Here is a 24946-nt window from a genome sequence, read left to right as displayed (position 1 = left end):
ATTCCGGGCGGATCCAAAATGTCTGCCTTGGGCCATGATACACCTCTCCACCGAGTTTTAGGAAAATTAGTCTGGTAGTTTTTGTGTAATCCTGCTTACTAACTATCTAACCTAACTAACTAACTAACTAACTACAACTAACTAACTAAAGGACAAACAAACAAACAAAAAAGAACATGGCTGGAAATATAACTCAAGGAGGTAATAACCTGGACCCGGTAGACATCATTGGGGGTCCGAGGGACAATGATCTCTGGAACTCATTCCATCTGTCCATCTGTCTATGAATGCACATGGTCAGCCCGTACATTGGGGTACCGATTATATTAGATTTTTGAATGGAATTTCAAATGCATAATATCTCAAAGGAATATGATACAAAGAAAACCCAGAGTATAGCACTTTAAAGCATTACTAACTAGAAAGACAGAGAGCACAGACCTCTGCCCATCAATACATTGTGTGGCTCTGTGCGCACGCACATGCGTGCGAGCAGGACACGGCATTGCTGCATTTGTTAGGTCGAGCAGTCCAAACCCTGTGTCTCTAGCACCAACCACACAGGAAGTTTGGTTTTCATTCATGGATCCTCCCTGACACTCTCGCCCTGGGTGCTGTCGCTGGGGCGGAGGAAAAAACATTTTTTTCCAAAGTGGTCCTCAATGGAAACAAACAACACACAATGCATGTAAACAGATACAAGAAGACACACTAAATACAAGATAAACCTACCTAGTTCCTCTTGCCACCCACGCTCAAGATTAAAACTCACAGCCTTAGTGATCCTTCAGTTGTCCCCATCTCGCTTTACTTTTGTTTTAAACATTGCCTTTGTTTGGCTTTCTTTAATATGAAGGGGCAGATTGGTCTATAAAGAGATCCCAGTATAGGGAGCTTCTTGCTATCTTACCTCTAACACAAGGAACACTGCATGATATGCAATGCTTGCTCTTGTGTTGCACTTATGCTGTGTCATGTCCATGTCAATACGACTCTTGATAGAGGCTAAGCCCTGTGGTCAAATGTCAAAGTTAGAGGTGACAAAATAGGCAAGTGGTGCATCATCGTTGCAGTTTATGAGCAGCTGGGTTCAACACATCTGGGGTTAGCCGAACAGATGCTCTTCACCTCTGCTCTCTGATCCCAGATAGCAAGCGGATGTGTAATGATTCTGGGCCATATATGGGCCGGAACTAAGCCACAAGGGCCAGATCTGGCATGTATATGGCCCAGATCCGCTTGCTATCTGGGATGTATATCAGCTACCTGCTTAGATATGACAGGACCGCCAGGAGTAATCTAGCTAATTATGAGCATTACTCCACATAAACACTAGAGCCAAAGCAAAGTCACCAAAAGTAACAGGAAGAAGGGCGCTACGTGACACACACACACAGGCTGAGGGGACGGAGACTAGGTTTGAAGCTGGGGGGCAGGACTGACTGTGACAAACTAATTTGCTCTGTGGTCCCCAGCGATATCCCGCATATCTGCCAGATGTCCTTGTACGTGTGCCTAGGACGGAACGTGTTGGGGATCCGAGCTACGTACTGTATCACAGGACTTCTCTTGCCTCAGTTGTTTGATGAGTCATTGTTACTCACAAGTGAGCTGAGGATATCTGCATCAGTGGCCGCAGCACAATATTTCAACTATCTATGATTGCATCATTTTGGCATGAACACATCTTGGTGTACTGTGCAGATACAATGGGTTTTTAACAGGTTTGCCAGACTCTGAATTATTAATCTGTCATTTTACAGGGGATCTGACATTTCCTGATAGGATCATATTGTGAACTGTAAAGCTGTGGTCCCAAGTGATGTCCAGTAGATCTGCCAGATATCCTTGCACATGTGCCTAGGACTGCATGTGTTGGGGACTTGTAACAGGACTTCTCTTGCCTCAGTTGTTTGATGAGCCATTGTTATTGACAAGTCAACTGGGCATAAAGGATATGTGCATCAGTAGCTACAGCCATTGCACAGTTAGTGATTCCAACTTCCAGTCCTCCTGTTCTTACCCTTATAAGTAGTAGTAGTAGTAGTAGTAGTAGTAGTAGTAGTGGTAGTAGTGGTAGTAGTGGTAGTAGTAGTGGTAGTACTTCATCCCTGGGGAGGGGAGGGGGGGTGGCACTGTTACAGAACCAAAAGACAACAAAGTAACACAGACTAGAATACATATTTAAAATGTATATTGCCCGTCCCAGATAGCAAGCGGATCTGGGCCATATATGGGCCGGAACTAAGACACAAGGGCCAGATCTGCTGGCCTGTATATGGCCCAGATCCGCTTGCTATCTGGGGTTGTTATATACATGCCCGCTCGACCCTCATGGAGGTTACAGACCTGTGTGGGGATCTATTAAAGGTTAAATGGGTATTCCAAAAAGATTGCAATTGAAGGATATTAGCTTACTGGGGTGAACTGTGCAGCTGACACTGCGAATACACAGGGTAGTTCTGAAGAGTTTAAATAGGGACAAATATAGACCCATGCTACTGTAATCTTATCTGACCAAATTCTGGTATTGCAAAGAAATATTATGGTTCATTACATTACATTACTGTCATTTAGCTTACAATTTTATCTAAAGCGACTTACAATGATTGCATTCATTTGTTCATTTGTCAATTATGTGTGCACTGAGGAATTATCCCAATATAGATTCCCTTTAATTAAGAATTCTCCAAATTACATTGGTCTGAGCAATTCAAACAATGAACAATAAATAATACATTTTACTAGAGAGCTTGGCGCTATGTATAGATACAATAAGTGCAGGAAATGAAATGATAATTCCCTGTTAAAACATGTCACTAGGGGAGAACATACAGTTAAGTATGGGGCGCCTGCGGCTCAAGAGGCAGAGCGGGTCGTCCAATGACCGTAGGGTCGGCAGTTTGTTTCCCGGCTCCTCCTGTCCACATGTCAAATTTTCCTTGAGCAAGACACTGAACCCCAAATTGTTCCCAAAGAGCAGGCTGGCACCTTGCATGGCAACTGGCTGCCATTAGTGCGTGAGTGGTTGTGTGAATGTATGAATGAGAGGCCATTGTAAAGCATACATTTACATACAGATCATGCTGCCATCTAGTGATGTGTACTGAATGTTGATCATGAGACAAAATGCTGTGCTGAGACAAGCCATCGATTTTCACTTACCTTCTATTACATTATCTTGATGTATTGTAATACAACCCAAAATGACACGGACAGTTAAATGTTTTGTTTTGTATGGCTAAATGTCCCCATACAGAGACGGATTACGGACCGGGCCAATAGGGCCGGCGCCCAGGGGCCCTTGACTACCAGGGGCCCCGGGGGGGCCTTGGGCCTTTCGCGGCAGTTCGCGAAGCCCATCGACAATCTTTTTTTATTTTTTGATGCCCATTCTTTAGGGCTCTCTGACTACCAGGGCCCCTGGCCCTCTATAGAGCCCTCTGACTACTAGGACCATATTCTAGTCAGAGGGCCTGAGACGGTGGCCCTGGTAGTAGGAGGGTCCAGTAGAGGGCCAGGTGCCCTGGTAGTCAGAGGGCTTTATAGGAGGGCTGGGGGCCCTGGTAGTCAGAGGGCTTTATAGGAGGGCTGGGGGCCCTGGTAGTCAGAGGGCTTTATAGGAGGGCTGGGGGCCCTGGTAGTCATAGGGCCCTATAGGAGGGCCGGGGGCCCTGGTAGTCAGAGGGCTCTAGTGCCCCTAGCCCTCCAAGCCCTCTGACCTCTCTCAGTTGTGCACAATGTCTCCAAGCTGTCTACAGCGTTAACGCCAACTAAATTCAGGGAATGCGCTGCACACGGGACCTAATGGATCAGTGGGTTTTTTCGTTTAAGATGTGCTTGGACCAATAATTTTTAAAGAAAAATGCTGTGACTGTAGCGGGGGCGGGGGGCTGTCGTGGGGAGGAGGATGGGGGGGCCTCCACAGACGCCCGGCCCAGGGGCCCACACACCCCATAATCCTTCCATGTCCCCATACCCATAGCTTACTGTAGCTTAAGCATTAGGGTTAGGGTTAGAGATAATAGTAAGATATTTATGTAATTCTACCAGAACACTGTGATAGTGGCCTGAAAAGATAACAAAGATGAAATCAAATGACATGACCATCCAATGAAGAAACAACACTCACTTATGTTGATATCTTTCTATTGTAGGGGGACTGGTTTTGTTTTGAGCAGTCTGAATGGACGCATGGAGCCAGGATGCCTGACAGTGACAGAACATCTCCCCTAGTATATTGGATATCAATACCAAGATCAACATTATTCCCAATAACCTTATCATGCAGGGTAAAGCCTCGCTGAGAGATTGTGGCTTTGCTTTTTCTTGATCTCCAGCCTCTGTTACAAAACCACCTCTTTGCTTCATTAGTGTAAATGAGCAGATTAGCGGCTCAGATGTGCCAGTTGTTTATTTTCTTTCCATTACATGTAAATGAGAGGTTTCTTTCTGCTGTGAAATGAATGGAGTCATAGAAGCGCACACTGCTTTCAGTGCCTGAGAACAGCTCTCAGATCCCTCATATGCGGATGGCTAACTTTAACCTCTGCGTTCACAGGCCCGCTGTTTACTCAAGTTTCTGGATGCAGTCAATGGTCTGCAGGAAGCATTGGTCCAGAACGAGGGAATACCTCTGAGGAGAAGGATGGAGAAAGGAGTCATTCAAACCTGGAATGACAAATAGGTGAGGCTGTTTACGTATGCTGTGTTTACATAAGTTTGTGTTTGGCTTGGTGGGTTATTGGGCATTTTGGAATAAATCTACACCTTTCTGCGTAATCCAGCTTCATAAAACAATATTAATCTGTTTGGTGAAATGTAATTTATTTGAGAGTGATGACACCCTTTGATTACTGAGGTCATCAGGAATAGGCATATTAATGCAAAGATAACATATGGGTTTGCCCCTGAGAGACACACACGAGTGCGCCCTATGTGACAGCCCTTATAGACATACTGTAAATGGGTCAATGACGTATATGTCATTCAGTGTAACGCTGAGTTTTTATTTTTATTTTTAAAGGTATTCAAAATAAAATAATGCATTTTTTCTGGGTTGTTATGGTTCTGCCAGTCTACGCATGGATATATAAACTTGTGATTAGGAAAAAATGTATTTTTCGAGGGGGCACTCAGCGTTGTATTGAATGACATGATACATCTTTACATGATTGACTCAAATACACTAATCCGGTTGAGAAATAAAGGGTTGATATTAACAGATCAAACAACCATGTGTTGTTTTGTCCCATATTCAAATCTGAACCGATCAGGATGTAATGGTACCCCACAAACCACTCTACAGTATACATCTTGAGTTGATTACTTTACATTAATTCTGTTTTCTTTCAATCCCTATTCAAAGGTTTTTGTGGCAGTTTAGGAGCATGACAATCACTTTATCCATTAACTAATGATGTGAGGTACCTTAGATACAAGTTTGGCACCACTAAACTGAGCGTAGACAGTGAGCCCAGGCTATCATTACCTTGTCAGTCACATCGGCAACTGGTACTACTGGTGCCTTCAATCCAGGAGGTGTTCGACACAAGCTGTTTTTTGTTTCTTAGAGCATAAAGGCTTTCTTCATCACGTCCAAAGTCTGATATTTTTGTCTTGTGGCACTTTTTCGCTCGGTCCAGCCGGGACCTGCCAATCTCCCACAGGGTTCTGGAAGAAATAGTGCGGTATTTGAAGCAGCACACTAACTCAGCCATGGGTTTAAATTAAGCGTGATGTGGAGGAGTGGAGGAGGGAGGGGGGTTTTGCTGAAATGCTTTCGGCTACACAGGAAGAAAATAACTCGGATGTTGGTATGAATGTTGGGACGTCCCACGATACGCGGACGAGACAGCTCTACGGAATTCACGTGGAACGAGAAGCTCGGGTCGTACTGTAGCCTATACATTTGACCCAGTCAGGGAAACGCATTGAGGGTCAAAGTGGGAGTTCGTAAATCTCAGGTCTGCATTAGTTTTCAACCACTATTCCCACACAGCTGGTTTCAAGTCAGAAGAGATTAGCAGCATTAAACTATTTAGGAACTCAGTATGCAGGTTTGGTTTCGGCAGTCAAATAGTTGTGTCAGCCAAGAAAACTGTGAAATATACAGTACATGGTAGCCTATACTTGAAATATATCAGTGAAATATATATTTGGAGATAAAAAATAATTTCATTAAGCAAACATTGTTGGATACATTTTCCATTCCTTTATAATTATAAAAGTTGCACAATACATTAAAGCTACTGTATACATGAACATTGTTACATTGTGTTACAGTATGTGCCTATAATACACTGTATGCTACAGTAGGTGCACAAGGTACAGCTTGCTTTGAATACAGTGTGACAGTGAAAAGCCATGAGCACAATGACGGAGGACATTCTACTAGTGTTCATCATTTTTGCAGTCAACAATCAGAGCACTTCTTTGATGCCTGCAGGGTATCGATAAGCTGTGCTGCTCAAGGTCTTTTCATTCAGATTGGTCGGTGTATACAGTATTCCTTACAAGTGTCCATCGAACAGAGCATTTCTCTCCTTGGTCAGGGCGGTTGACAGTACACAGAATCCAGTGAATCAGCTGTGACGTCGTGTGACGCTGACACGGACCGGCCTGTTTCACTCAGAATGTCCTTCCTCGGAGGAGACGTGACAGGAGGAGGATGCGCTCTGCCCCAAGTCACGTCCAGCGGGACCCCTGCTCAGCTAGCTAGCTCCCCTGGGAAGTGTCCTGTTTGTGCTGTCGCAGTGCCTGCAGGAAAACATGCTTGACTTGGCTCATCATGTCATTGTAGAGCTGAAGGTCCTCCTCTTTGGCCTGGAGAGTGCTCTTCAGCGCTGCCTTCAGGGCCTCGGTCTCCTCCAGCTGAACGGCCAGCCTGAGGGCCACACGCTCACGTCAGTGTCTGTACACTTCTCCAATGAGCCGTTGAGGTGAAAATCCTCCATGTTATTTTCACGGTTTTCACAGGTCATGCACATGCACACATGCACACACGCACACACACACACACACACACACACACACACACACACCTTTCCTCATGCTATTTATCAAAGACACTTTTATATGGACTGTTTTCTTTTGCACCAGACCTTGATACATAACAACATTGGCTTCATGTGTGCATACTGTGTAGGTACGGATGATGATGTGTTCTTCTATGATTTCTTTAAGAGATTTGTGAGTTGACCAACACGCTGTTGTTATTCCAACACATCACCATGCCGAACCTCCAAGAAACAGAATGAAGCCAGACTCACTGTGTACTCAGTTCACTGATTCCTTTTGCATCCTTGGTCAGGTCTGGAGGGCTTCTGGGGGATAACTCCTCTCTCCCGGAGAGGGTGGTCAGACTGGAGGAGGTTCCTGTGTGGAGGAGAAGAAAGAGAGCAGCTACAATACAGAAACGGAAGATATCAACCTGAGCTCAGTGGGAGAAGAGACCATCTGTGCGCCCTGACAAGCGCGCCGCCACGGCCGTACCCCCCCGGCTTCTGTTACTGGCTTTGCCCGGCGTCCGTCCGTTCCCAAAATCCAGCTTCGCCTTCTCCATCTGCTGCTCCAGGACCGCCGCCCTCCGCCGCTCTCCCTGCCACCGTTGCTCCGCCTCCGCACACCTGTGCTGCACCTCCCCCTCCCTGAGCGGGTCACATCACATCAAACAGAGGCGCTAAGTCTCAACATGCGTGGGCGCTAATTGCAGGTACAGCGAACGAACAGGTGGAGGGAAAACATTTTGTGATTCTTGTTTGATGCAAAATGATTACGATTTTGGGTCAATTAAAAGCCCTCACACAATGCTCATAATCAGTATTCCACACACCCACAGAGGACCAGAAAAGACGGCAAAACACAAGACTGAAACTAAGGAATGTTGCAGATATTAAGTCCACTGTTGAAGCCCATGTTATACCTGGCTTGCTGGACCTTGACTAGTTCTAGCAGCCGATCTCTCTCTACGCTGACAGCATGGTAGAGGGTTTTATACTCGGTACACTGGGCCAGAAGAGATTTCATCTCCGCAGGACAGTGCTGACAGCTAGAAGGAGGTCCCGAGTCTCTGAGATCAAATCAAAATGTTGTTGTTAGGGTTAGGGTTAACAAAGATGGGACCCGTTGGCTGTGTGATTGTCTGTTACTGGAGTTGAAAACTGACCTGCTGTCTACACTGCTCCCTACCACAGACTCGACCAGCTTATGTCCGAGTTTGGAAACAGAACTACAAGAGAAGACGCGTACAGAATATAAGAGAATTGTTATGCGAGTATAGTCATTGCATTGCCATTATACTAGCATTATGGACATAATCATTGAGTGTTGTAGGGTTTACGAGATATGGATGTAGTCAATTAACAGCAGTTTGAAGGAAACGTGAGGGTGAGTGAGACTGTCTCACATTTATGGCACAAATTCTTTCAACTACCACATGCAAACATACCACGCAGAGCTCAATCTCTTGTTACCGACGCCCCCTGCTGTTGAAGGCCCGGAGCTGCAAATGGCCGCCTTCGAGCTTGACTGACTGGCATCCTCTCTCTGCAACATAATTACAAGCACGACGGAACAAATTGGTCGACAGCATAATTTAAAGACTTGGCAGATTCAGGATCAACTCTATGTCAACTCTAGCCTTGGTCTGATTTGATCTGAGTGAATGGACTTAGATATACAGCAGACATGCAGGATTCCAGGCCCAATTTCACCCCTGCACTGACATGAAAGTAAACGTGCAACCTAGACTAAAGTCATGGCGGCTTGTGGGCTATGTGACGACACCGTCACTTAGAGGTCTCCCGACCTTGAGGGAGAGCTGTCGGATCTCCTCCTCCAGTTCTTTGACTTTGGCCTCCCTCTCAGAGACCATCTGCCTGAGCTGCTGGACGAGGGAGCCGTGCCTCTGGGCCTCGCTGCTCAGCTGCTGCCCCAGGTCCTTCCGCCTCTCCTTGCTCTGCTCGTCCTGCTGACTGAGCCGGGTCAGAGCCTCGTGCAGCTGGTTTTGCTGCTTCTACTCATCCAGACGGGGGCGTGGGGCAAGACACAGACAGAGGACAGGGCCCAGAGAGAGGGTACAGGGTTCGGGGCGAGGCGGGGGACACATCAGTAAGGACACTTCACTCTCTGAGCTTCTCTGTATCTATTTGCTTTTATGTTGTTCATGCCAGCAACAACATACATTCATCTCAGAACAACCTTTTATCCCATTGCAAACAAACGGTGACACATTACATCTTAACATAATGTAGTACCTGATGCAGGCCAAAGCCAGACTCATATCTGACAGAAAGCTCCATAAGGACTGTTAGTCAGGCTACATATTGTAACATAGAAGTTCCATTTATCAAATCCATGGGGAAAACTGTGGTCCAGATGTTTACAGACTCATTGTATCTTACTGTGAAAATCAATTGTTCCTGAAGGTGTGGATATAATGATGAATTAAGATGGGACTCATTTCCCAGCGATATCTGGGATCTTACCAGCAAGGCATCCACCAGCTCATCATCATGCTTCCCCTTGTCCTGGAGGGTAGAGATCTGGGTCTTCAGGGACTTCACCTCAGTGGTCAGGGCTTTGTTTCTGGCCTTGGACCCTTCCAGCTTCTTCTTCACCTCCTCGTGGTCTTTCAGGAGAGACTCATAGTCCCCTGTGAGCCTCTGTTGAGCCATGGCAGGTGAGAGACAGTTCAGCTACTCTGTGACATACGTTTTGACATGGTAAAGACTGATAGGGTGTGAACTGACAATGCTACCTCAAGTGTTTCTCTCTTTTCTTTCTCTATGGAGCGGATATAGCTGAGGTTCCGGTCCTGGGTGGCCCCTTTCTGCAGGACCCCGACCCCTAGTAGCTCCTCCTCCAAACTCAGGACACTAGGCTGCTTCCGCTGAGCTGATTGGTTCAGCTGCTGCTCCAAGTCACGCACCTAGGCATCCCATGTGCACAAACGTTTCAACAAATCCATTTTAACCACTGCTGCTGTGATATGTCGAAATATATGTTAAAACGGTCATCTGGAGGTGTTCAATGACGCAAACGTGTAAAACTGTATTTAAAGGCCCTACGAGGAGTTTCGGGAAGCGGAAGTGTTTTCCGCCCAAAAAGACCACATTTCCCATGAGCCTCCCCGCGTAAACCTTAGCTACCTGAACCGGGTGTTTTGAAGACGGAACGATGGCCACCGATGAGGTAATTACATAGGTCTTACTAGTAACGTTACTTTTGACAATATATAACGGTATATATATGCTGGCGCTGTCTCTTGTTGGCGGCGTAGGCTACTGCAGTAAATCGTTTCGTCATTCCAAGGAAGTTCTGGACGAACCGACCACGAAATAATAATCTAAAAATAAACTACATACAAGAAACGACATTTGTCGAAAATGGACACGTAAACAAGTGTGGGTAATTCACCCACATTAAAATGAGACTGTTCCGTAACCAAAAATAAACTCCTCGTTGTCCCTTTAATGTACTGGGGAATACAGTCTACCAATATCTGATCAAGAGTTTGGTATTGCAGCAAACTCACCCTGCTCTGGAGGGCCAGTATCTGCTGGGAGCGACCCCTCCAGTGCCCTGGGCTGCTCAGTAGCTGCTGGATGTTGACCTCCTCTCCCACCTCACTGGTTAATACCTACAGCAGACACACAGGTAGCTTCAAAGTAGTAATAGTTCAGAGTAGTATTACTTCTACTCTATGGGAGGGAAGATTCATTGTTTAGATACTACCTTCTGAGCTATTTTCAATTCTTGTTTGACAGCCTGAATCTGGTTGCGATATTCCGTCATTTTGAACTGAGCAGCAGATAGTTTCTCTTGAAGAGTTTTCACCATTGGGCTGTTCTGCTGATAAGAGGTTGCATGCAATATAGTAAATACTGTCACAGAAAAAGTTGGTATGTTTCTGAGGGATGATTTTTTTTATTACAAAAGAACAATAACTCCTTGTCAATTTGTAACAGAATTGCTGTACCTCATGCAAATCCTGAGATGACCATACATCCTGGGCCTTTAGATCCTTCTTTTGTCCCAGAGGATTAACGGACAAAGCAGCCTGGAGCTGGTAAATTAAAAAATGATTGTAGATTCAGGGTATTTGAGTCTCAGATCAAACTTCACTGTTGCGGCCATAGCACAGTGCTCAAATAATGAATATTTGGATTACTGTATCACTGTAAAATGTAGCCTACCAATATCCATTACCTCTTTCTCAAGGTCACTGACTCTGTTGCTGGATTGCTTTGATTTAACCTTTTCTCGTTGAATTTCAGCAGCTAACTCTCGATTTCTCTTAGAAAGTTCCACAATCTTGGTGGCTGCTGCATCACCTGCCATGCCAGACGTTCCTGACAAAAAGGATGTTTATTTGTCATAGGCGCAGTACCACGTACAATGAAATGCTCAAAAAAGGGCCATAAAGTAAAAAAAGAGATGAACTTGTTGTTTCCATTCATAATGACATCTCTGGGTTATTCACCTAGCATGTATGCATACCTCAAATTAACCCAGTGTGCTTCAACATAATAAATTGTGTGTAGCCTTTTCGTTACTTTACATACCTGCTAGTGCCAGTCTGTCTTCCTCTCTCTTCTTCTTTAGGTGTTTTATTTCAAAGTCTTTCTCACTAATAAGTTTGAAGAGGCGTCCATTTTCATCTCTTAGCTCCCTCACCTGGTCCTGCAACAGCTCATTTTCATTCTGCAGTAGTCTAGGGAAGCAATTAAAATGGCAGGACATTTCACATAGAGGATAATTGATCACCCATTGGAAGCCAGAGGTTCACTAGCTAGCTTTTCAGGGTCTCACATTCATTGAAGGCATTCCCACCCAAGAGATCCAGAATACATCATGTATCATGAACCAAGCCATTGGGGTTATGTAATGTGCGAGCATGACACTATCTGCACCATAGAGATTGAATATCTTAGTCATCATTAGCATTGTTATGAAAGCTTACTTTTCGGCAAGTGTTTCTGTCACATGATCTTGCCCAGCTAGGTTCAAGTCATCCTGGTCTTGGAGGGTGTTGGTGGATGCGTTTCTCTTCTCCAACTCTTCCTTTTGTTTTTGTTTCTCTAATCTTCTCTGGAGACGTTTCTCTTGTTGTTCCTGAAGAGCCTTGAACTGTAGCCTTAAGCTATCCTTCAGTCCATCATCATCCTCCATTATTAATGGGGAAATAGCAAAGCCTAGAACGTAAATATTTAAATTAATTGCTTGCATGCTGTAGCACACTAACCTTATCTTCAAAGTCAGTTATGAAATGATACTGTATCTCTGCCATAGTCAGCAATATTCCCTTCAGATAATTTACTTGCTTGGGTAACATTAGCTAGTGTTCAGGGAAGATAGCTAACGAGTGATGACCATGATGTTTTCATTAATAATTTAACTAGAGTATCTAGCTTGCTAGCTAGCCACTAACTTTGGAAGTACATTTGTGACAAACAGATAAGGCTCCAGAAACTTGAGATGTCATCATGCGGGTTGGACAATAATTACATTTAGACATATGTTACATTTTGGGTTGATTTGTTGCTTTTCCTAGGCAGGTCATGTCAGTCAAGCAAACAGCAAAGGCAGCTAACGTTAGCTAGGATAACATTAGCTGAATAAGGAAGTCACTGGTCTTATATACTCGCAACTTAACACTCTAAAGCTGAGAAATAACTCACCCCAGTAGATTCAGGCACAGTAATGAGCCACACACGTCGTCTGCTATGGCGTTATAGGCCTCAAACAGAGTGGAGCACTGCAGACTTGTTTTGCGACACTTCCTCATCCCTGCGGACGCTATCGTATCCATGGTAACGTGTTCCTGAAAACGCTACAGGTGGGGGATGTGCAGCGCGTGCAACAGACACAACTCATTGCAGCATCTTAACATGCTTAAGCAAAGGCCTACGCTTATTTGACTGAGTATATATTCATATATTTTATAGTTTAAAATTTCATAATTTTATTGAATTCCAAAACATACTAGTCTATTTCAGTGCAAACAGTTATTGTAGATACAGTAGGCTAGTGTAGTCCTACTTATAGTAAAAGTCACTGAATTTTAATTACCAAAAGTGACTTAGTGGGTGGGGTTAATTCATATTCAGATCCAGTCTCCTTTGGAAGGGATTTCCATGAAAATCCCCACCTTGACAAACATTCTTCTTCTCATTCTTCTGAATTTACTGAATTAAAAATAGAGTTGAACCCCAACCATGTTCCCAATTGACCTTTTAAGGTAGTCAGAGTGTGCAGACCTTGAGTGAAACCGCCGACTGTGCACTGGCAACTCCATTTTAAATAGCTCACATAGGCCCCATACACTCTTGATGCCATTGCCAAGTAAGGTGCAACAGAGATTTTGCATTGACAAACAGAAATAAAACATAATAAATCAAATAATGGAATTATCGGGGGAAAATAATCATAAAAAACGACACACCCTCCTACACAACAGATTGAGTATCTTGGTTTGAGTCAAACTTGCACCTGGTCATCTTGATAACACCTCATCATCTGCCTATTGTGTACAACCAGCATATAAGCATTTCCCCCTTTGATTTAACCAGCTTCCTTAGCTATGCACAATCAAAGTACAACTGAAGCATATTCTGTAACCTATAGATATATAGGCCTATCCAATATGTAACCTATATGCATACACAACATTTTTTCACTTGAATACTTTTTCTTAACCCCTTACATCACATTTCATCTAGTCCAATCACAATCATTACATTTACACTTCCCCAAACCGATAATTTGTCACTTTTCAAAGTGCAGCACAGCCTCAATTTGGGTAACTAGGACTTAATACCTACTGAATAGGGGTTTAATAGCGGAGTCATTATATGCAATGTTATGACATTTAGGGTTAAAACAAAGTTAGAAAAGTGAGTTCATTTAAGGCACTACTGTCAAGTTTGAAGACAATACCATAAATATCTTCCTAGGTGTGTTGTAGAAACAATGTGTATAGCCTACTGTACAAATTATGGCACATCCATAATAAATTAAATACACTGTAACACCTTAATATGAGGTAATATTAAGGGATAAATATAAAAAAATATCAGTCCAAGGGAGTCCATATTCATTTGTGATCTAATGCTTTCTGTGCTTCTCTGGGCTTCACAATGTAATCGTTGTACATTGAATAGAGGACACCTGAAACAAAAGAAAGTAAAATAAGTTACTAATCCAACACACTGTAATGAACTGTGGTAATGAATGCTGGTGTTGACACTGGTGTATACAGTAGTAACTGTTATTACACAGCTAAAGAGCATCAACACTGACGTTTTCTAACTAAGCATAATGATACATAACATGATGTGCCTACATTACGACACATACCAATAGTCATAGATCCCACTACAAATCCTTGAGCAGCTACACGCATGTGGATTAGATGGACTGACATCTTCACGTTTCCACGTTGATTCATCTTCCAAAGTCTGTATCCCACAATGGCAAAGAATCCAGCCATCCCTTCAGTAACAGACACAATCCATACAGTAAATTGAACGTTTTGTCACAATATAGAACACCATTAAGCCTACTTAAGATTAAGAAGAGATGCACCTGTATGTAGCAATGCATGCTATGACTCTTCAGAACAGTATTTCTTTTTTGATTATGTAATTACCATGAGTGAAGCTGCATTAGTTACTCACCTATAGGAACAAATGGATTTTCCTTTGCCTTTCGCATAAACTTGGACTCATTCTCGCCATAGTCATCTGAAGACATCTTTGCTAAAGTTAAAAGAGAAAGCAGGATTCATTTTAAATTCATATCTGTGATAACAACTAACCTATTTTGTTACTGATTCTAGGCCTATCTGGCACGTGAAAAGGATGGGCTAAATTCTTTGGGTTTCTAATAATAGGCTATACAACAAGGGCACCCAGTGACTGACAACTGTCGGTCCAAGCTGTCCTAAACCCATAGTACATAATCAGAACCCTCTCAAACCTCGTGGATACATTTTGATCGAAGGTCAAACTAGAGCCAAACCAGTTTAATACAAGCCACCACGTTGCCCATAGTTGTTGAATGAATGACATTAGGCTATTTAAAAAAGACAGCGTTCACCTCCTTACCGTTTTGTTTCGTTGACCTACAAGTGAATAAAAATTAGTTTTGAGAAGACACCGGTAACGTTTTCTCTCACAACCACTGTAGCGGCGATCATGGGTGATATAACTTCTCATACGTAGCCTAAAAACCTGTGACGTAACCTGCGAAGTCGCGGTGGGGATAAAATGAGTGTAGTCCGGGATTAACAAGAATGTAGATTATATTTCACAATAGACTGTCGTTCAATAAACTAAACATGGTCCCCACTACACACATCCAGACGTATTTCAATATCAGGTTCTCCATTCGTTTGTTTTGCCACTGGAACACTGTAAAATGTATTTTCATTAAAGCGGAAACACAATTTCCCAAAGTTCTAGCGCAACGCGTCACATGTGGGAGGTGTTGTGTGGTGTGATGTAACTGGTGGCTTGTGAGATCGCAATGTGCTGTCTGCTGTGGGACAAGATGTGCTGCTGATATGCCCGGCTCTGGTGGTAAGGAGGAAACTTAATGGACCACACTACAGTAAAAGCAATCATGGTTTAACAGCTGGTCCACACCCTGGTCCAGGCCCTGGACTAGTATTTCTACTCAAGGCTAATCCATTATTAAGTAGCCTAGCACTCATAGCCGACTCATATTTAGATTAGCTCTGCCCTTACCAAAAATACGTTTATTCATCATTAATTTATGTAGCCTATCATGTATGAACCAAGCCATTGGGCTTATGTAATGTGCCAGCATTATGCTATCTGCACCATTAGAGCTTGGATATCTTAGTCATCATTAGCATTGTTATGAAGGCTACTTTTCGCCAAGTATTTCTGTCACATGATCTTGCCCAGCTAGGTTCAAGTCATCCTGGTGTTGGTGGATGCGTTTCTCTTCTCCAACTCTTCCTTTTGTTTCTCTTCTCTGGAGATGTTTCTCTTGTTGTTCCTTGAGGCTTGGACTGTAGCCTTAAGATATCCTTCAGTCCATCACCATTGTCCATTATTAAAAGGAATTATTCAAGTGTTATGGTTCGGGCCAGGTCCACCCCGGCTCGACCCCTTCTCCCAGTCTGGACCTTCGCCCCTGCCTTGGACCCCTGGTTCGCTCTGCTCGTCCCTGTCCCCTGGTTCGTTCTGCTCGCCCCCTGCTTCCGGTTCAGACCCTCGCCCCTGCCCCAGACCCCTGGTTCGCCCTGCTCACCCCCTGTTCCCGGACTGGATTCCTGACCCTGAGCACCTCCCTTCCTAGTGACTGTTCCTACACTCCCCCAAGATAATTTTGAACTTTGTTCACATTGTCACCTGGTTTTGTTCTGCCTCCATGTGTTTCGTCTTGTGTTCATTGTCTTGTCTTCTATGTCTATGTTGGTTTGCATCCTCCCTGCCCCAGCTCTAGCCACCAGTTCCCCACAAGTCCCTCTCCACTCCCTGTCCCTAGTTATAGTCCCCTCAGTCCTCTTTAGTTCTCTGGTCCCCCTTCTGGTTTCCCCTAGTTTCCTGTCCAGTCCCAGCCTTGTTCCCTGCCCTTGTGTCCTAATTTCCTCTGTTCTTGTGTTGGTGTCTTGTTTGGAATCTCTCCTTCCTTGTCTGGGTGATTGTCTGCACCCCTGTTTCGTCAGGTCTTGTTGCACACCTGTAGCCTATGTTGTTCCTTATGTTCTCCTTGAGTATATATGCCCTCCTGTTTCCTTTGTCCTCGGTTCATTGTCTAAGTTAATGTGTTACTCCCAGTGTTCCTCAGTTTTCTTTTGAGTTTTGAAATTAAACTTTGTTTTTGAACCTTCACCACCCTCAAACCTTAACACAAAGACTAGAAATTTAAATAGAGGAAGCTATTATCATTTACTTGTGTTTTTCTGTCACACTGTCTGGCATGCTGTGTAGCACACTAATATTATCTTCAGAGTCAGTTATGAAATTATACTGTACAGTATCTGTGTCATAGCCTAGTCAGCAACTTCAGATAATTTACTTGCTCATTTGCTTGGGTAACATATTGTTCTGGAAAGATGGCTAACGTCACAGGTGCTGACCATTATACTTTAATTAATAATTCAAACGCAACACGTCAGGGCTAGGCTAAGGTCAACTAGATTATCTAACTTGCTATCGTAGGCTACATCGTAGGCAGCTGTCTGGAACTGCTATGAAATGACTGAAATGCTATCTGCCTAAACGTAGTGCTGAATGTAGCCTTGCGTCACCAGCCTGGTTTCTATTTATTCTAGCCTCGCGTCACATCCATGGTCACGCCTGGTTTCTATTTACTGTAGCCTCGCGTCACATCCATGGTCACGCCTGGTTTCTATTTACTTTGATTCCGATGTAGAGCCCGCCTACTACACCCTTGGTTCAGGTCTCTAGAGCCCGCCTGCGTCTACGCGTTTCGCAACCCAGTTTAGCGATAACACCATTGAGTTTAGGGTTAAGGAAGACCCTAACCTTAACCCTAACCCTAAACCTGACCCTCACCCTAACCATAACCTTAACCCTAAACTCAATGGTGTTCTTGCTAAACGAAAAGTAATCCTTGCGAAAAGTAATCCCGCAGCCCGCCTAGAGAATACTCTATTGTATAATTTGTGTTAATTTGTAAAATTGTAATTTTGTAAATTGTTTGTAAATTTGGAAATGTGTACTTACATTACACATGATACATACACAATCTTGAATCAGCCTGTGAAACCAGAATTTTTAGTCTAATTTTTGATGCTTAAAGAGACTTCTTATGTTCAGGTGAATCAGTCCCAGACCTTTCCTTTCCCTAAAGGCATTTGGATTATTTAGACAAAGTGGGGCCGATTCTGAATCAGATGGTACAGGGCTCTCAACAACAGGGACCCGAGTGGGGCGCAGATATCGCGTGATTGGATCACAAATGACAGCAGAGCTGATGAGGGTGATACCAGGGAAGGACAACAGGGGGAGCTAGAGCTGTAAACAATGGCTTCGGAGGATTTCCAGAGGCATGATTCTGGAGTGAAGAGGCATGTGAAGTGTAGGGGGTAAAACATGAACTAATATGTCATAAATCATAACCAAATGACTGCCCAAGTCTGTGCTGGGGGGAGGTTTGGATGGAATCTAAAATGTAACTAACTGGGAGGCTTGGACTTAAATGCCATCAGTTAGAGGGTTTAAGTGGCATAGAGGTGGCTGGTACCCACACAGTGGACAGGTATATTCAGCTTTACAAAATATGTTATATTATACAACGGTTAGTTCTGGTTCTTGATTCTGATTGGCTGGAAGCCGTGTTAAAATACTTTGTAACACACCTGGGACCGCATATCATTCCATTTTCAGTATTAATGCGCCTCCCATTTGATCCAATGCATTGTTGATAGGGGAACTATTTTGCTCGGCGGAATTGAGGGAATGATGCTTCGTTTTGAATAAATGTTAATATTTTACATTGCTGTGTGTTTATTTTACACTAATAGCTGTAGTAACCGTTGTATAAAAGCAATAAACCACTCGAGGCCGTGTGTTATAGTGATTTTATAACAGCTATGGGGGGCTACCATGCCATGAAGACCTATAGGCTACATCTGTAGGCTACTAGCAAAAAACTTTATTTTGAGTTGCCTTTATATTAATACCGTTTTAGTTCATAATACATTGTGTCTTCATTTTTGGCTTTACATTTTGCCACATTGAATCTTCATTTGATCTTCATTATAGAAGCCTGCAACATGGCATATGAAAATGTTTCAATAGAAACTGGCAGCGAGGGGCTGCCTACACCATGGCAAGGGACGTGATGCCTGTGACAAGTTGACGTTGAGCTGAGGTAAATTAGTAATAATCACTGTCATGTTTTTGGCTTCCACAGAGCCAGAGAGACCAGCTCAAACAATGCGTATCAGAAGGAGACCACTGAGGACCAGCTGGGCATGGTTCAGAGAAGCATTTCGGGGAAATTAAGTGACGTAAGAAAAGGTTCCCGTCTGACAGTTGAGTCATGCTTGTATTTCATTGTAATTCACATTTGGAGCACAGCGCGCCTCTCGTCAGTAACGCAACTTACCCACACTGGGATCGAACCTGGGGTCCTGTGATTTGCGAATGTACATGACTACCTCTCATAAGCACCACTACCAATTATGCCACCGAAAAGCTAACTCTTCGATGGTGCAAGTGAGCAGTATTCATAATGAGGAGTGGGTTTAAACGAATTCAACTTGGCTACAGAAGCTCAAAGAGCATAAAGGGTGAGATCAAACACTGTAAAAGACTCAGTGCCTGACTCAGTGCCCGAGCCTACTCTAGCCCCAGAGAACATTTAGGGAATGGCATTTCATCAATACCTGATTGGACACACAAGTGGGCCGATTACCGGGTTACCAAGGTGCAGCGATTGTTGTGACAGGTTACAGACCCTAGACAGTGGTGTTTGCCAGGTGTTTGGTGTGCAGTCCAAAGTAGGCTACAACAAAACACACACAAAAGACTGTCTATTCAGCATTCAGTTACAAAGTTCAGCCAACATTTAATATGGGCAGAAATTGATACTTGAATATGTAGCTATGAATTATTGGTCAAACCCATACAGTAGACCATATCATATACAGAAAAAAACACAACATTAGTAATGATCACCTTCATGTTTTTGTCTTCCATAGATCCTGAGAGGCTGGCTCAAACAGCGTGGATATCAAAAGAAGGCCACTGAGGACCAGCTGGCAACTGCATAAGGTAATAGAAAACTGCAGTGCCTTAGTATGACTTATGATATACTGAATAGATATTTGATTTATTTTGTCTTTTATCTCTAGGCAACACCACCACCACCACCACTACACTCTCAGGCCAGTACTTTGGAAAAGGGCTCCTTTCTCCTTACCCCCAATGGTGTTAGTGCTTTGTTCGATATTGTCTTGTCTGACTCTGGGGATGATGGCAAACAAGCTAACTTCCCCAAAAGTTGGCATGATCCTAATAATTACAATTACAATTTTTTGATGTTAAAGTGTGAGAAGTGTATAGAGTTTCCGTGACATGGGCTGGTTAGGTAATTAAGAGGCAAGTTACACTCACAAATTTAGATAAAATATTTTGATAGGCCTATGTATTAAATATCAGCTGCTTGTTATTACAATAATACATTTTGAACTCAATTGAATATGTCCTTTGTAGTGAATGCAATTACTGACTATTGATATAAAACATACATTTAAATATATTTATTTTATATATATTTTAAGGTGCTGATTTTTAATATTTGCATACATTTTTAAAACATATATTTAAATATCTACATATATTTCTTTTACATATTTTAAGCTGCCAATTTGTAATATTTGCATATATTCATATTCATATGTACAAATATTTTACATACATTTCTTTTTGGTGTAGGCATCTATGCTAGATAAATACATGTTAATATATTTAATGTTCATACATTCCCATGTACTGCCATTATATTTCTTACACATGTAAATATTCAATATTGGCCACTTTCCTATATTTTCCACGTAATTTCCATGTAATTAAACACAAACATATTTACTGTAAAATGCATGGTCACATGACCTGTAATGAAAATACTGATCACATGATCAATATATTTCAGATCTATAATTTTTTATATAGGTTATTCATATTCTACAGCTATTTATTCATATTCTACAGCTGTCTTATGTATTTTCATATTTGCTACATTACTCCTTACTTCTTTTTTTTACTTTGAATAAAAACATGTTGTTGTGATTATTGATATTTACCATTTACCATTACCATTTGATATTTGTAAATAAATACATTGAGAGTGGTATTCCATAAGCTAAGTTTTTAACATATGGGTCAAGTTAAGGTTTATTAACATTTCGTGCTACTAGATAGGCAGGGTTATCATACCAAAATACAAACTACTGTACACACATGTAAGAAACAAAAATACCAATATTCTTTGGTCACCTTAGGTGGTACCAAAATATGGATTGGCCCCTGGACTACATAGTTAGTTTGTCAACTACCTGGTCAGCCTTTTCTATAATTTTTTCCTCTTTCAGCATATTATGAAAATTAGTTGATTACACCATCTAGCTACTTCTAGCTACCTTTGGGAGAACCAACAGCAACTTCCCTTACAGAGGAGTTGGCAACACTGCATAGTGAAGACGGTATAGCATACAGTGCCAACAAACTGTATTGATGAATGGCCTTCATTGACAAAAGGCCTTCAAATTGCCGTCATTGACAAAGTGGTGAAGGCTACGGAAGGCTGAGGTCATTGTCCCCAGTTTGCATCATTCCTCATAAATGAATTTTATTGATGTCGTGTTACTGCCTGTCCTGTTTTTATGACACCAGAAAACATGTTGGAAATAAGTATACTCTTTTACATGTTATCCCTTGGATTCGTTGTCTTTTGACATAAAAACAATCAATCAACCAACCAACCAATCAATCAATCATAATCAGAGTGGTCAGTAATAATTTTGCTGTCATCTCCCTTATCTGACCTTGGCTCTTCCACAGTGGAACACCAAGTGTTGATTTAGGAGAATGATGAAAGAGCTGAACTAGGATGCCGTACAGTAACAAAGCAATCATGTAAGGTTTATGTTGCAGTCCCTTTATCAAATGAGCGAACTTTAGGCCTATTAAAGTTTAGTCCTTGAAATAAGGTTTGAATTACTTAGTGCTTGGAGTACTCAGGCATGAGTTGTGCAAGGGGGAGGAGCATAGTGTTTGACTACTCCAAAGGAATTTGAGCTGGAGAACAGATTAACTGTTAGTTACACAGGAGAGAACGATGGGCTTTCTGCTGCCATTCCTGCTTGCTCTGCTAGCCTCCCTCCTTGGAGGACTTTATCTCCTGGGGACCTTCCGTCAGAGGCGCCCCGGAGAACCCCCCTTAGATAAGGGACCCATCCCTTGGCTGGGTCATGTCCTGGAGTTTCGCAGGGATACTGCAAAGTTCCTGGAGAGAATGAAAAAGAAACATGGGGATATTTTCACAGTGCAGCTGGGAGGATTTTACTTCACATTCGTCACGGACCCATTTTCCTTTGGGACTATTGTGAAAGAGGCCCGCACAAAGCTGGACTTCTTAGAGTTTGCGAAGCATCTAGTTTTGAAAGTGTTTGGTTACCAACCCAACACCGAAGATGACCATAAGATGTTGCAGATATCCAGCAACAAGCACCTGATGGGGGACGGTTTGGTGGTCATGACACATGCCATGATGAATAACCTTCAGAATCTGATGTTGCACAGTGTGGGGGCAGGCGAGGACCCTCAGAGCTGGATGGAGGGCGGGCTTTTCAACTACAGTTACAACATCGTCTTCAGGGCAGGCTACTTGGCTCTGTTCGGTAATGAGACCCCCAAGTCCTCGGGGAGCCTCGAGAAAGCCAAAGAGGTTGACAGAGTGGAATCTGAGGCGCTCTTCTCGGAGTTCCGGAAGTACGACCAACTGTTCCCCAAGCTGGCCTACGGGGTGCTGCTGCCGTCTGAGAAGATGGAGGCGGAACGTCTGAAGAGGCTGTTCTGGAACACACTGTCGGTCCAGAAGGTCAGGACCAAGGACAACATCAGCGGCTGGGTGCATGATCAGCAGCAGATGAGGGAGGAGAACGGCATGCAGGAGTTCATGCAAGACAGGTACATGTTTCTGCTGCTGTGGGCGTCCCAGGGTAACACGGGTCCGTCAGCCTTCTGGCTGCTCCTCTATCTCATGAAGCACCCTGACGCCATGAAGGCGGTCCGGTCGGAGGTAGAGGAGGTGCTGAAGGAGACCGGGCAGGAAGTGAGGCGCGGCGGCCCGCTCATCGACCTGACCCGGGACATGCTGCTGAAGACGCCCGTCATGGACAGCGCCGTGGAGGAGACCCTGCGCCTGACCGCTGCCCCCGTCCTCACCAGGGCCGTGCTCCAGGACATGAACCTCAAGATGGCCGACGGACAAGAGTACCGCCTCAGGGGGGGCGACAGGGTGTCTCTCTTCCCCTACACCGCCGTTCAGATGGACCCGGACGTCCACCCTGATCCGCTCACGTTCAAATACGACCGCTTCCTCACACCAGACGGAGGCAAGAAGAATGATTTCTACAAGGACGGAAAGAAGCTGAAGTACTACAACATGCCGTGGGGGGCTGGGAACACCATGTGTCCTGGTCGTTTCTTCGCCACCAATGAGCTGAAGCAGTTTGTTTTCCTCATGCTCACATACTTTGACTTTGAGCTAAAGAATCCAGATGAGGAGATGCCTCATATTGACATCAAGCGCTGGGGCTTTGGGTCCATGCAGCCAACTAGAGACATTCAGTTTAGGTACAGACTCAAGTTCTAGGTTTGAAAGCATGCTTCCATTTAATAACAAGCTTTTAACCAAACTCACAGTAGGGTTCCTCATTACAGTAGGTTTTAAATTTTGCCACATTGAATAATACAGTACTATAGATTATAATATGTTACTGTGAAAGCTGATATACGTAGATGTATAATATCTCATAATATATTATAATATTTCTGCAAAATGTTAGCATAATCCTTGGCACAATCATTTGAAAAACAGAAAATGTACAGTATCAGTGCTGAAATTTACTGGAAATTATGAAATCCTGTTGTAACATGAAATGGTCAGCATGTTATTATATTTTGACTAATATGATGGTGAGATGCTGAAATTTGCTGGAAATGACATCCTGATGCTCAACAGGACATGGTGAGCAGATGTTTTTGTGTTATGACTAATATAATAGTACTGTTGCACCATTGTATTCTTAATTTCGTTATAGAAACTGAATTAGATCTCACCACTGGAACAAACGAACATTAAAACTGAACATATGGATGTTTTGTACAGTATGAGCCATCCATAAAGGCAAACAGCATATAAACCTTTTATGAATGTATCCAAATTACCTGTGTCACCATTAAGTGTACCCTAATCCATATTGTGACACTACTGGACAGTGTACAGCACAGTAGGCCACTATGGAAATGGAGAAAAGCTTGATCTGGTGTTGTGATCTGAGGTTGTTTGTGGTTGTTTTTGACATACATTGACTTAAGTATTTTGAACTGAACGAAAATGGGACAGGAATTATGAGAGCCTCAGGATAATCCATACAGAGTCTTCATAAACAATAGCAATACATTTCCTTTGTAGAGCTTCAGAGTACACACTGGAATGCACTAGCGAGCAAATATCACCTCAGCCTATGGGGGTATGGTAAGAGCAGCTCAGTGTCAACAGGTGCACTGTAGTCCTCAAACACTTGAGAATATAACAATAGGAGAATGTGTCAAAAATATGCAGTATGAATGAGTACAGTAAATCCTTCTTACGTAGATGCGGAATGTTCCCCTTCTGATTCTGAAATGTAACCCTCAAAAGACAGAATCCCATGACATACTGAACAGACCATTTCAAGTTGGCAGAAGGGAATATTATTATATAGGAATACTATCAATTTAAACCAGATGGGGGCAGCATGTCCACACATTTATTAAAATAAGTGGATGTACAGTAACAGTTTCCGATTTCACCATACATTGATTTCTGCTCTGTTCATTGTGTACTGTATGAAAATATGTCTAAAGAAAAATTAAAGCATTTATTTTTATTTTTATAATGGTGTTCACTGGTTTCCAGAATGTTGTTGGTGTTTATTGTGTGCTCTTTTGTTAATCATTGCAAAGGGCTTCAAAGTCTGGTTTGTAGAGGGCGGATAGTTTACCCTATCTCTAAACATCTACAGTAGGGCTGTACGATATATCGTTTACGCATCGCCATTGCGATGTACGCTTGCGCAATAGTCACATCGCTGGGCCTGCATTTTTTCTTCTGCTATGTAGTCAAATTCAAACACGTCATGATAATTCAAAATTCAATAGCCTACTAATTT

At 43.1% G+C, this 24946-nt stretch overlaps 3 protein-coding genes across 3 annotated transcripts; 1 reads left to right on the top strand and 2 right to left on the bottom strand.

Moving 5' to 3' along the window:
- Positions 1–6717: 6717 nt before the first annotated feature.
- ccdc13 (coiled-coil domain containing 13) lies at positions 6718–12174 on the bottom strand (the record flags this gene model as incomplete). Its single annotated transcript, XM_084458240.1, has 15 exons — positions 6718–6886; positions 7272–7432; positions 7481–7649; positions 7925–8071; positions 8168–8230; positions 8450–8547; positions 8810–9016; positions 9489–9665; positions 9761–9931; positions 10538–10642; positions 10738–10851; positions 10982–11068; positions 11212–11354; positions 11568–11716; positions 11966–12174. 15 exons carry the CDS (start codon positions 12172–12174, stop codon positions 6718–6720), a joined length of 2169 nt encoding a protein of 722 aa, XP_084314366.1.
- A 1797-nt stretch (positions 12175–13971) lies between these two features.
- Positions 13972–14757, bottom strand: higd1a (HIG1 hypoxia inducible domain family, member 1A; the record flags this gene model as incomplete). The annotated part of the gene is made up of 3 exons (XM_084458486.1): positions 13972–14172; positions 14362–14496; positions 14682–14757. 3 exons carry the CDS (start codon positions 14755–14757, stop codon positions 14099–14101), a joined length of 285 nt encoding a protein of 94 aa, XP_084314612.1. The 3' UTR covers positions 13972–14098.
- Positions 14758–21176: 6419 nt separating this feature from the next.
- Positions 21177–24665, top strand: LOC311325355 (5-beta-cholestane-3-alpha,7-alpha-diol 12-alpha-hydroxylase-like). Its single transcript, XM_084458041.1, has one exon. The coding sequence runs from the start codon at positions 21847–21849 to the stop codon at positions 23383–23385; it is 1539 nt and encodes a 512-aa protein (XP_084314167.1). The 5' UTR covers positions 21177–21846; the 3' UTR covers positions 23386–24665.
- The last annotated feature ends 281 nt before the right edge of the window (positions 24666–24946 follow it).

This window comes from Borostomias antarcticus (genome assembly GCF_949987555.1).
Source record: "Borostomias antarcticus genome assembly, chromosome: 24".
In the NCBI taxonomy this organism is placed as follows: domain Eukaryota; kingdom Metazoa; phylum Chordata; class Actinopteri; order Stomiiformes; family Stomiidae; genus Borostomias; species Borostomias antarcticus.
The sequence above is the reverse complement of the archived record's forward strand: the minus strand, read 5'-3'. Positions and strand labels throughout refer to the sequence as shown.

What these genes read in the sequence shown, in the direction of transcription:
- LOC311325355 (XM_084458041.1), top strand. Translation starts at nt 21,847, where the DNA reads ATGGGCTTTCTGCTGCCATTCCTGCTTGCTCTGCTAGCCTCCCTCCTT.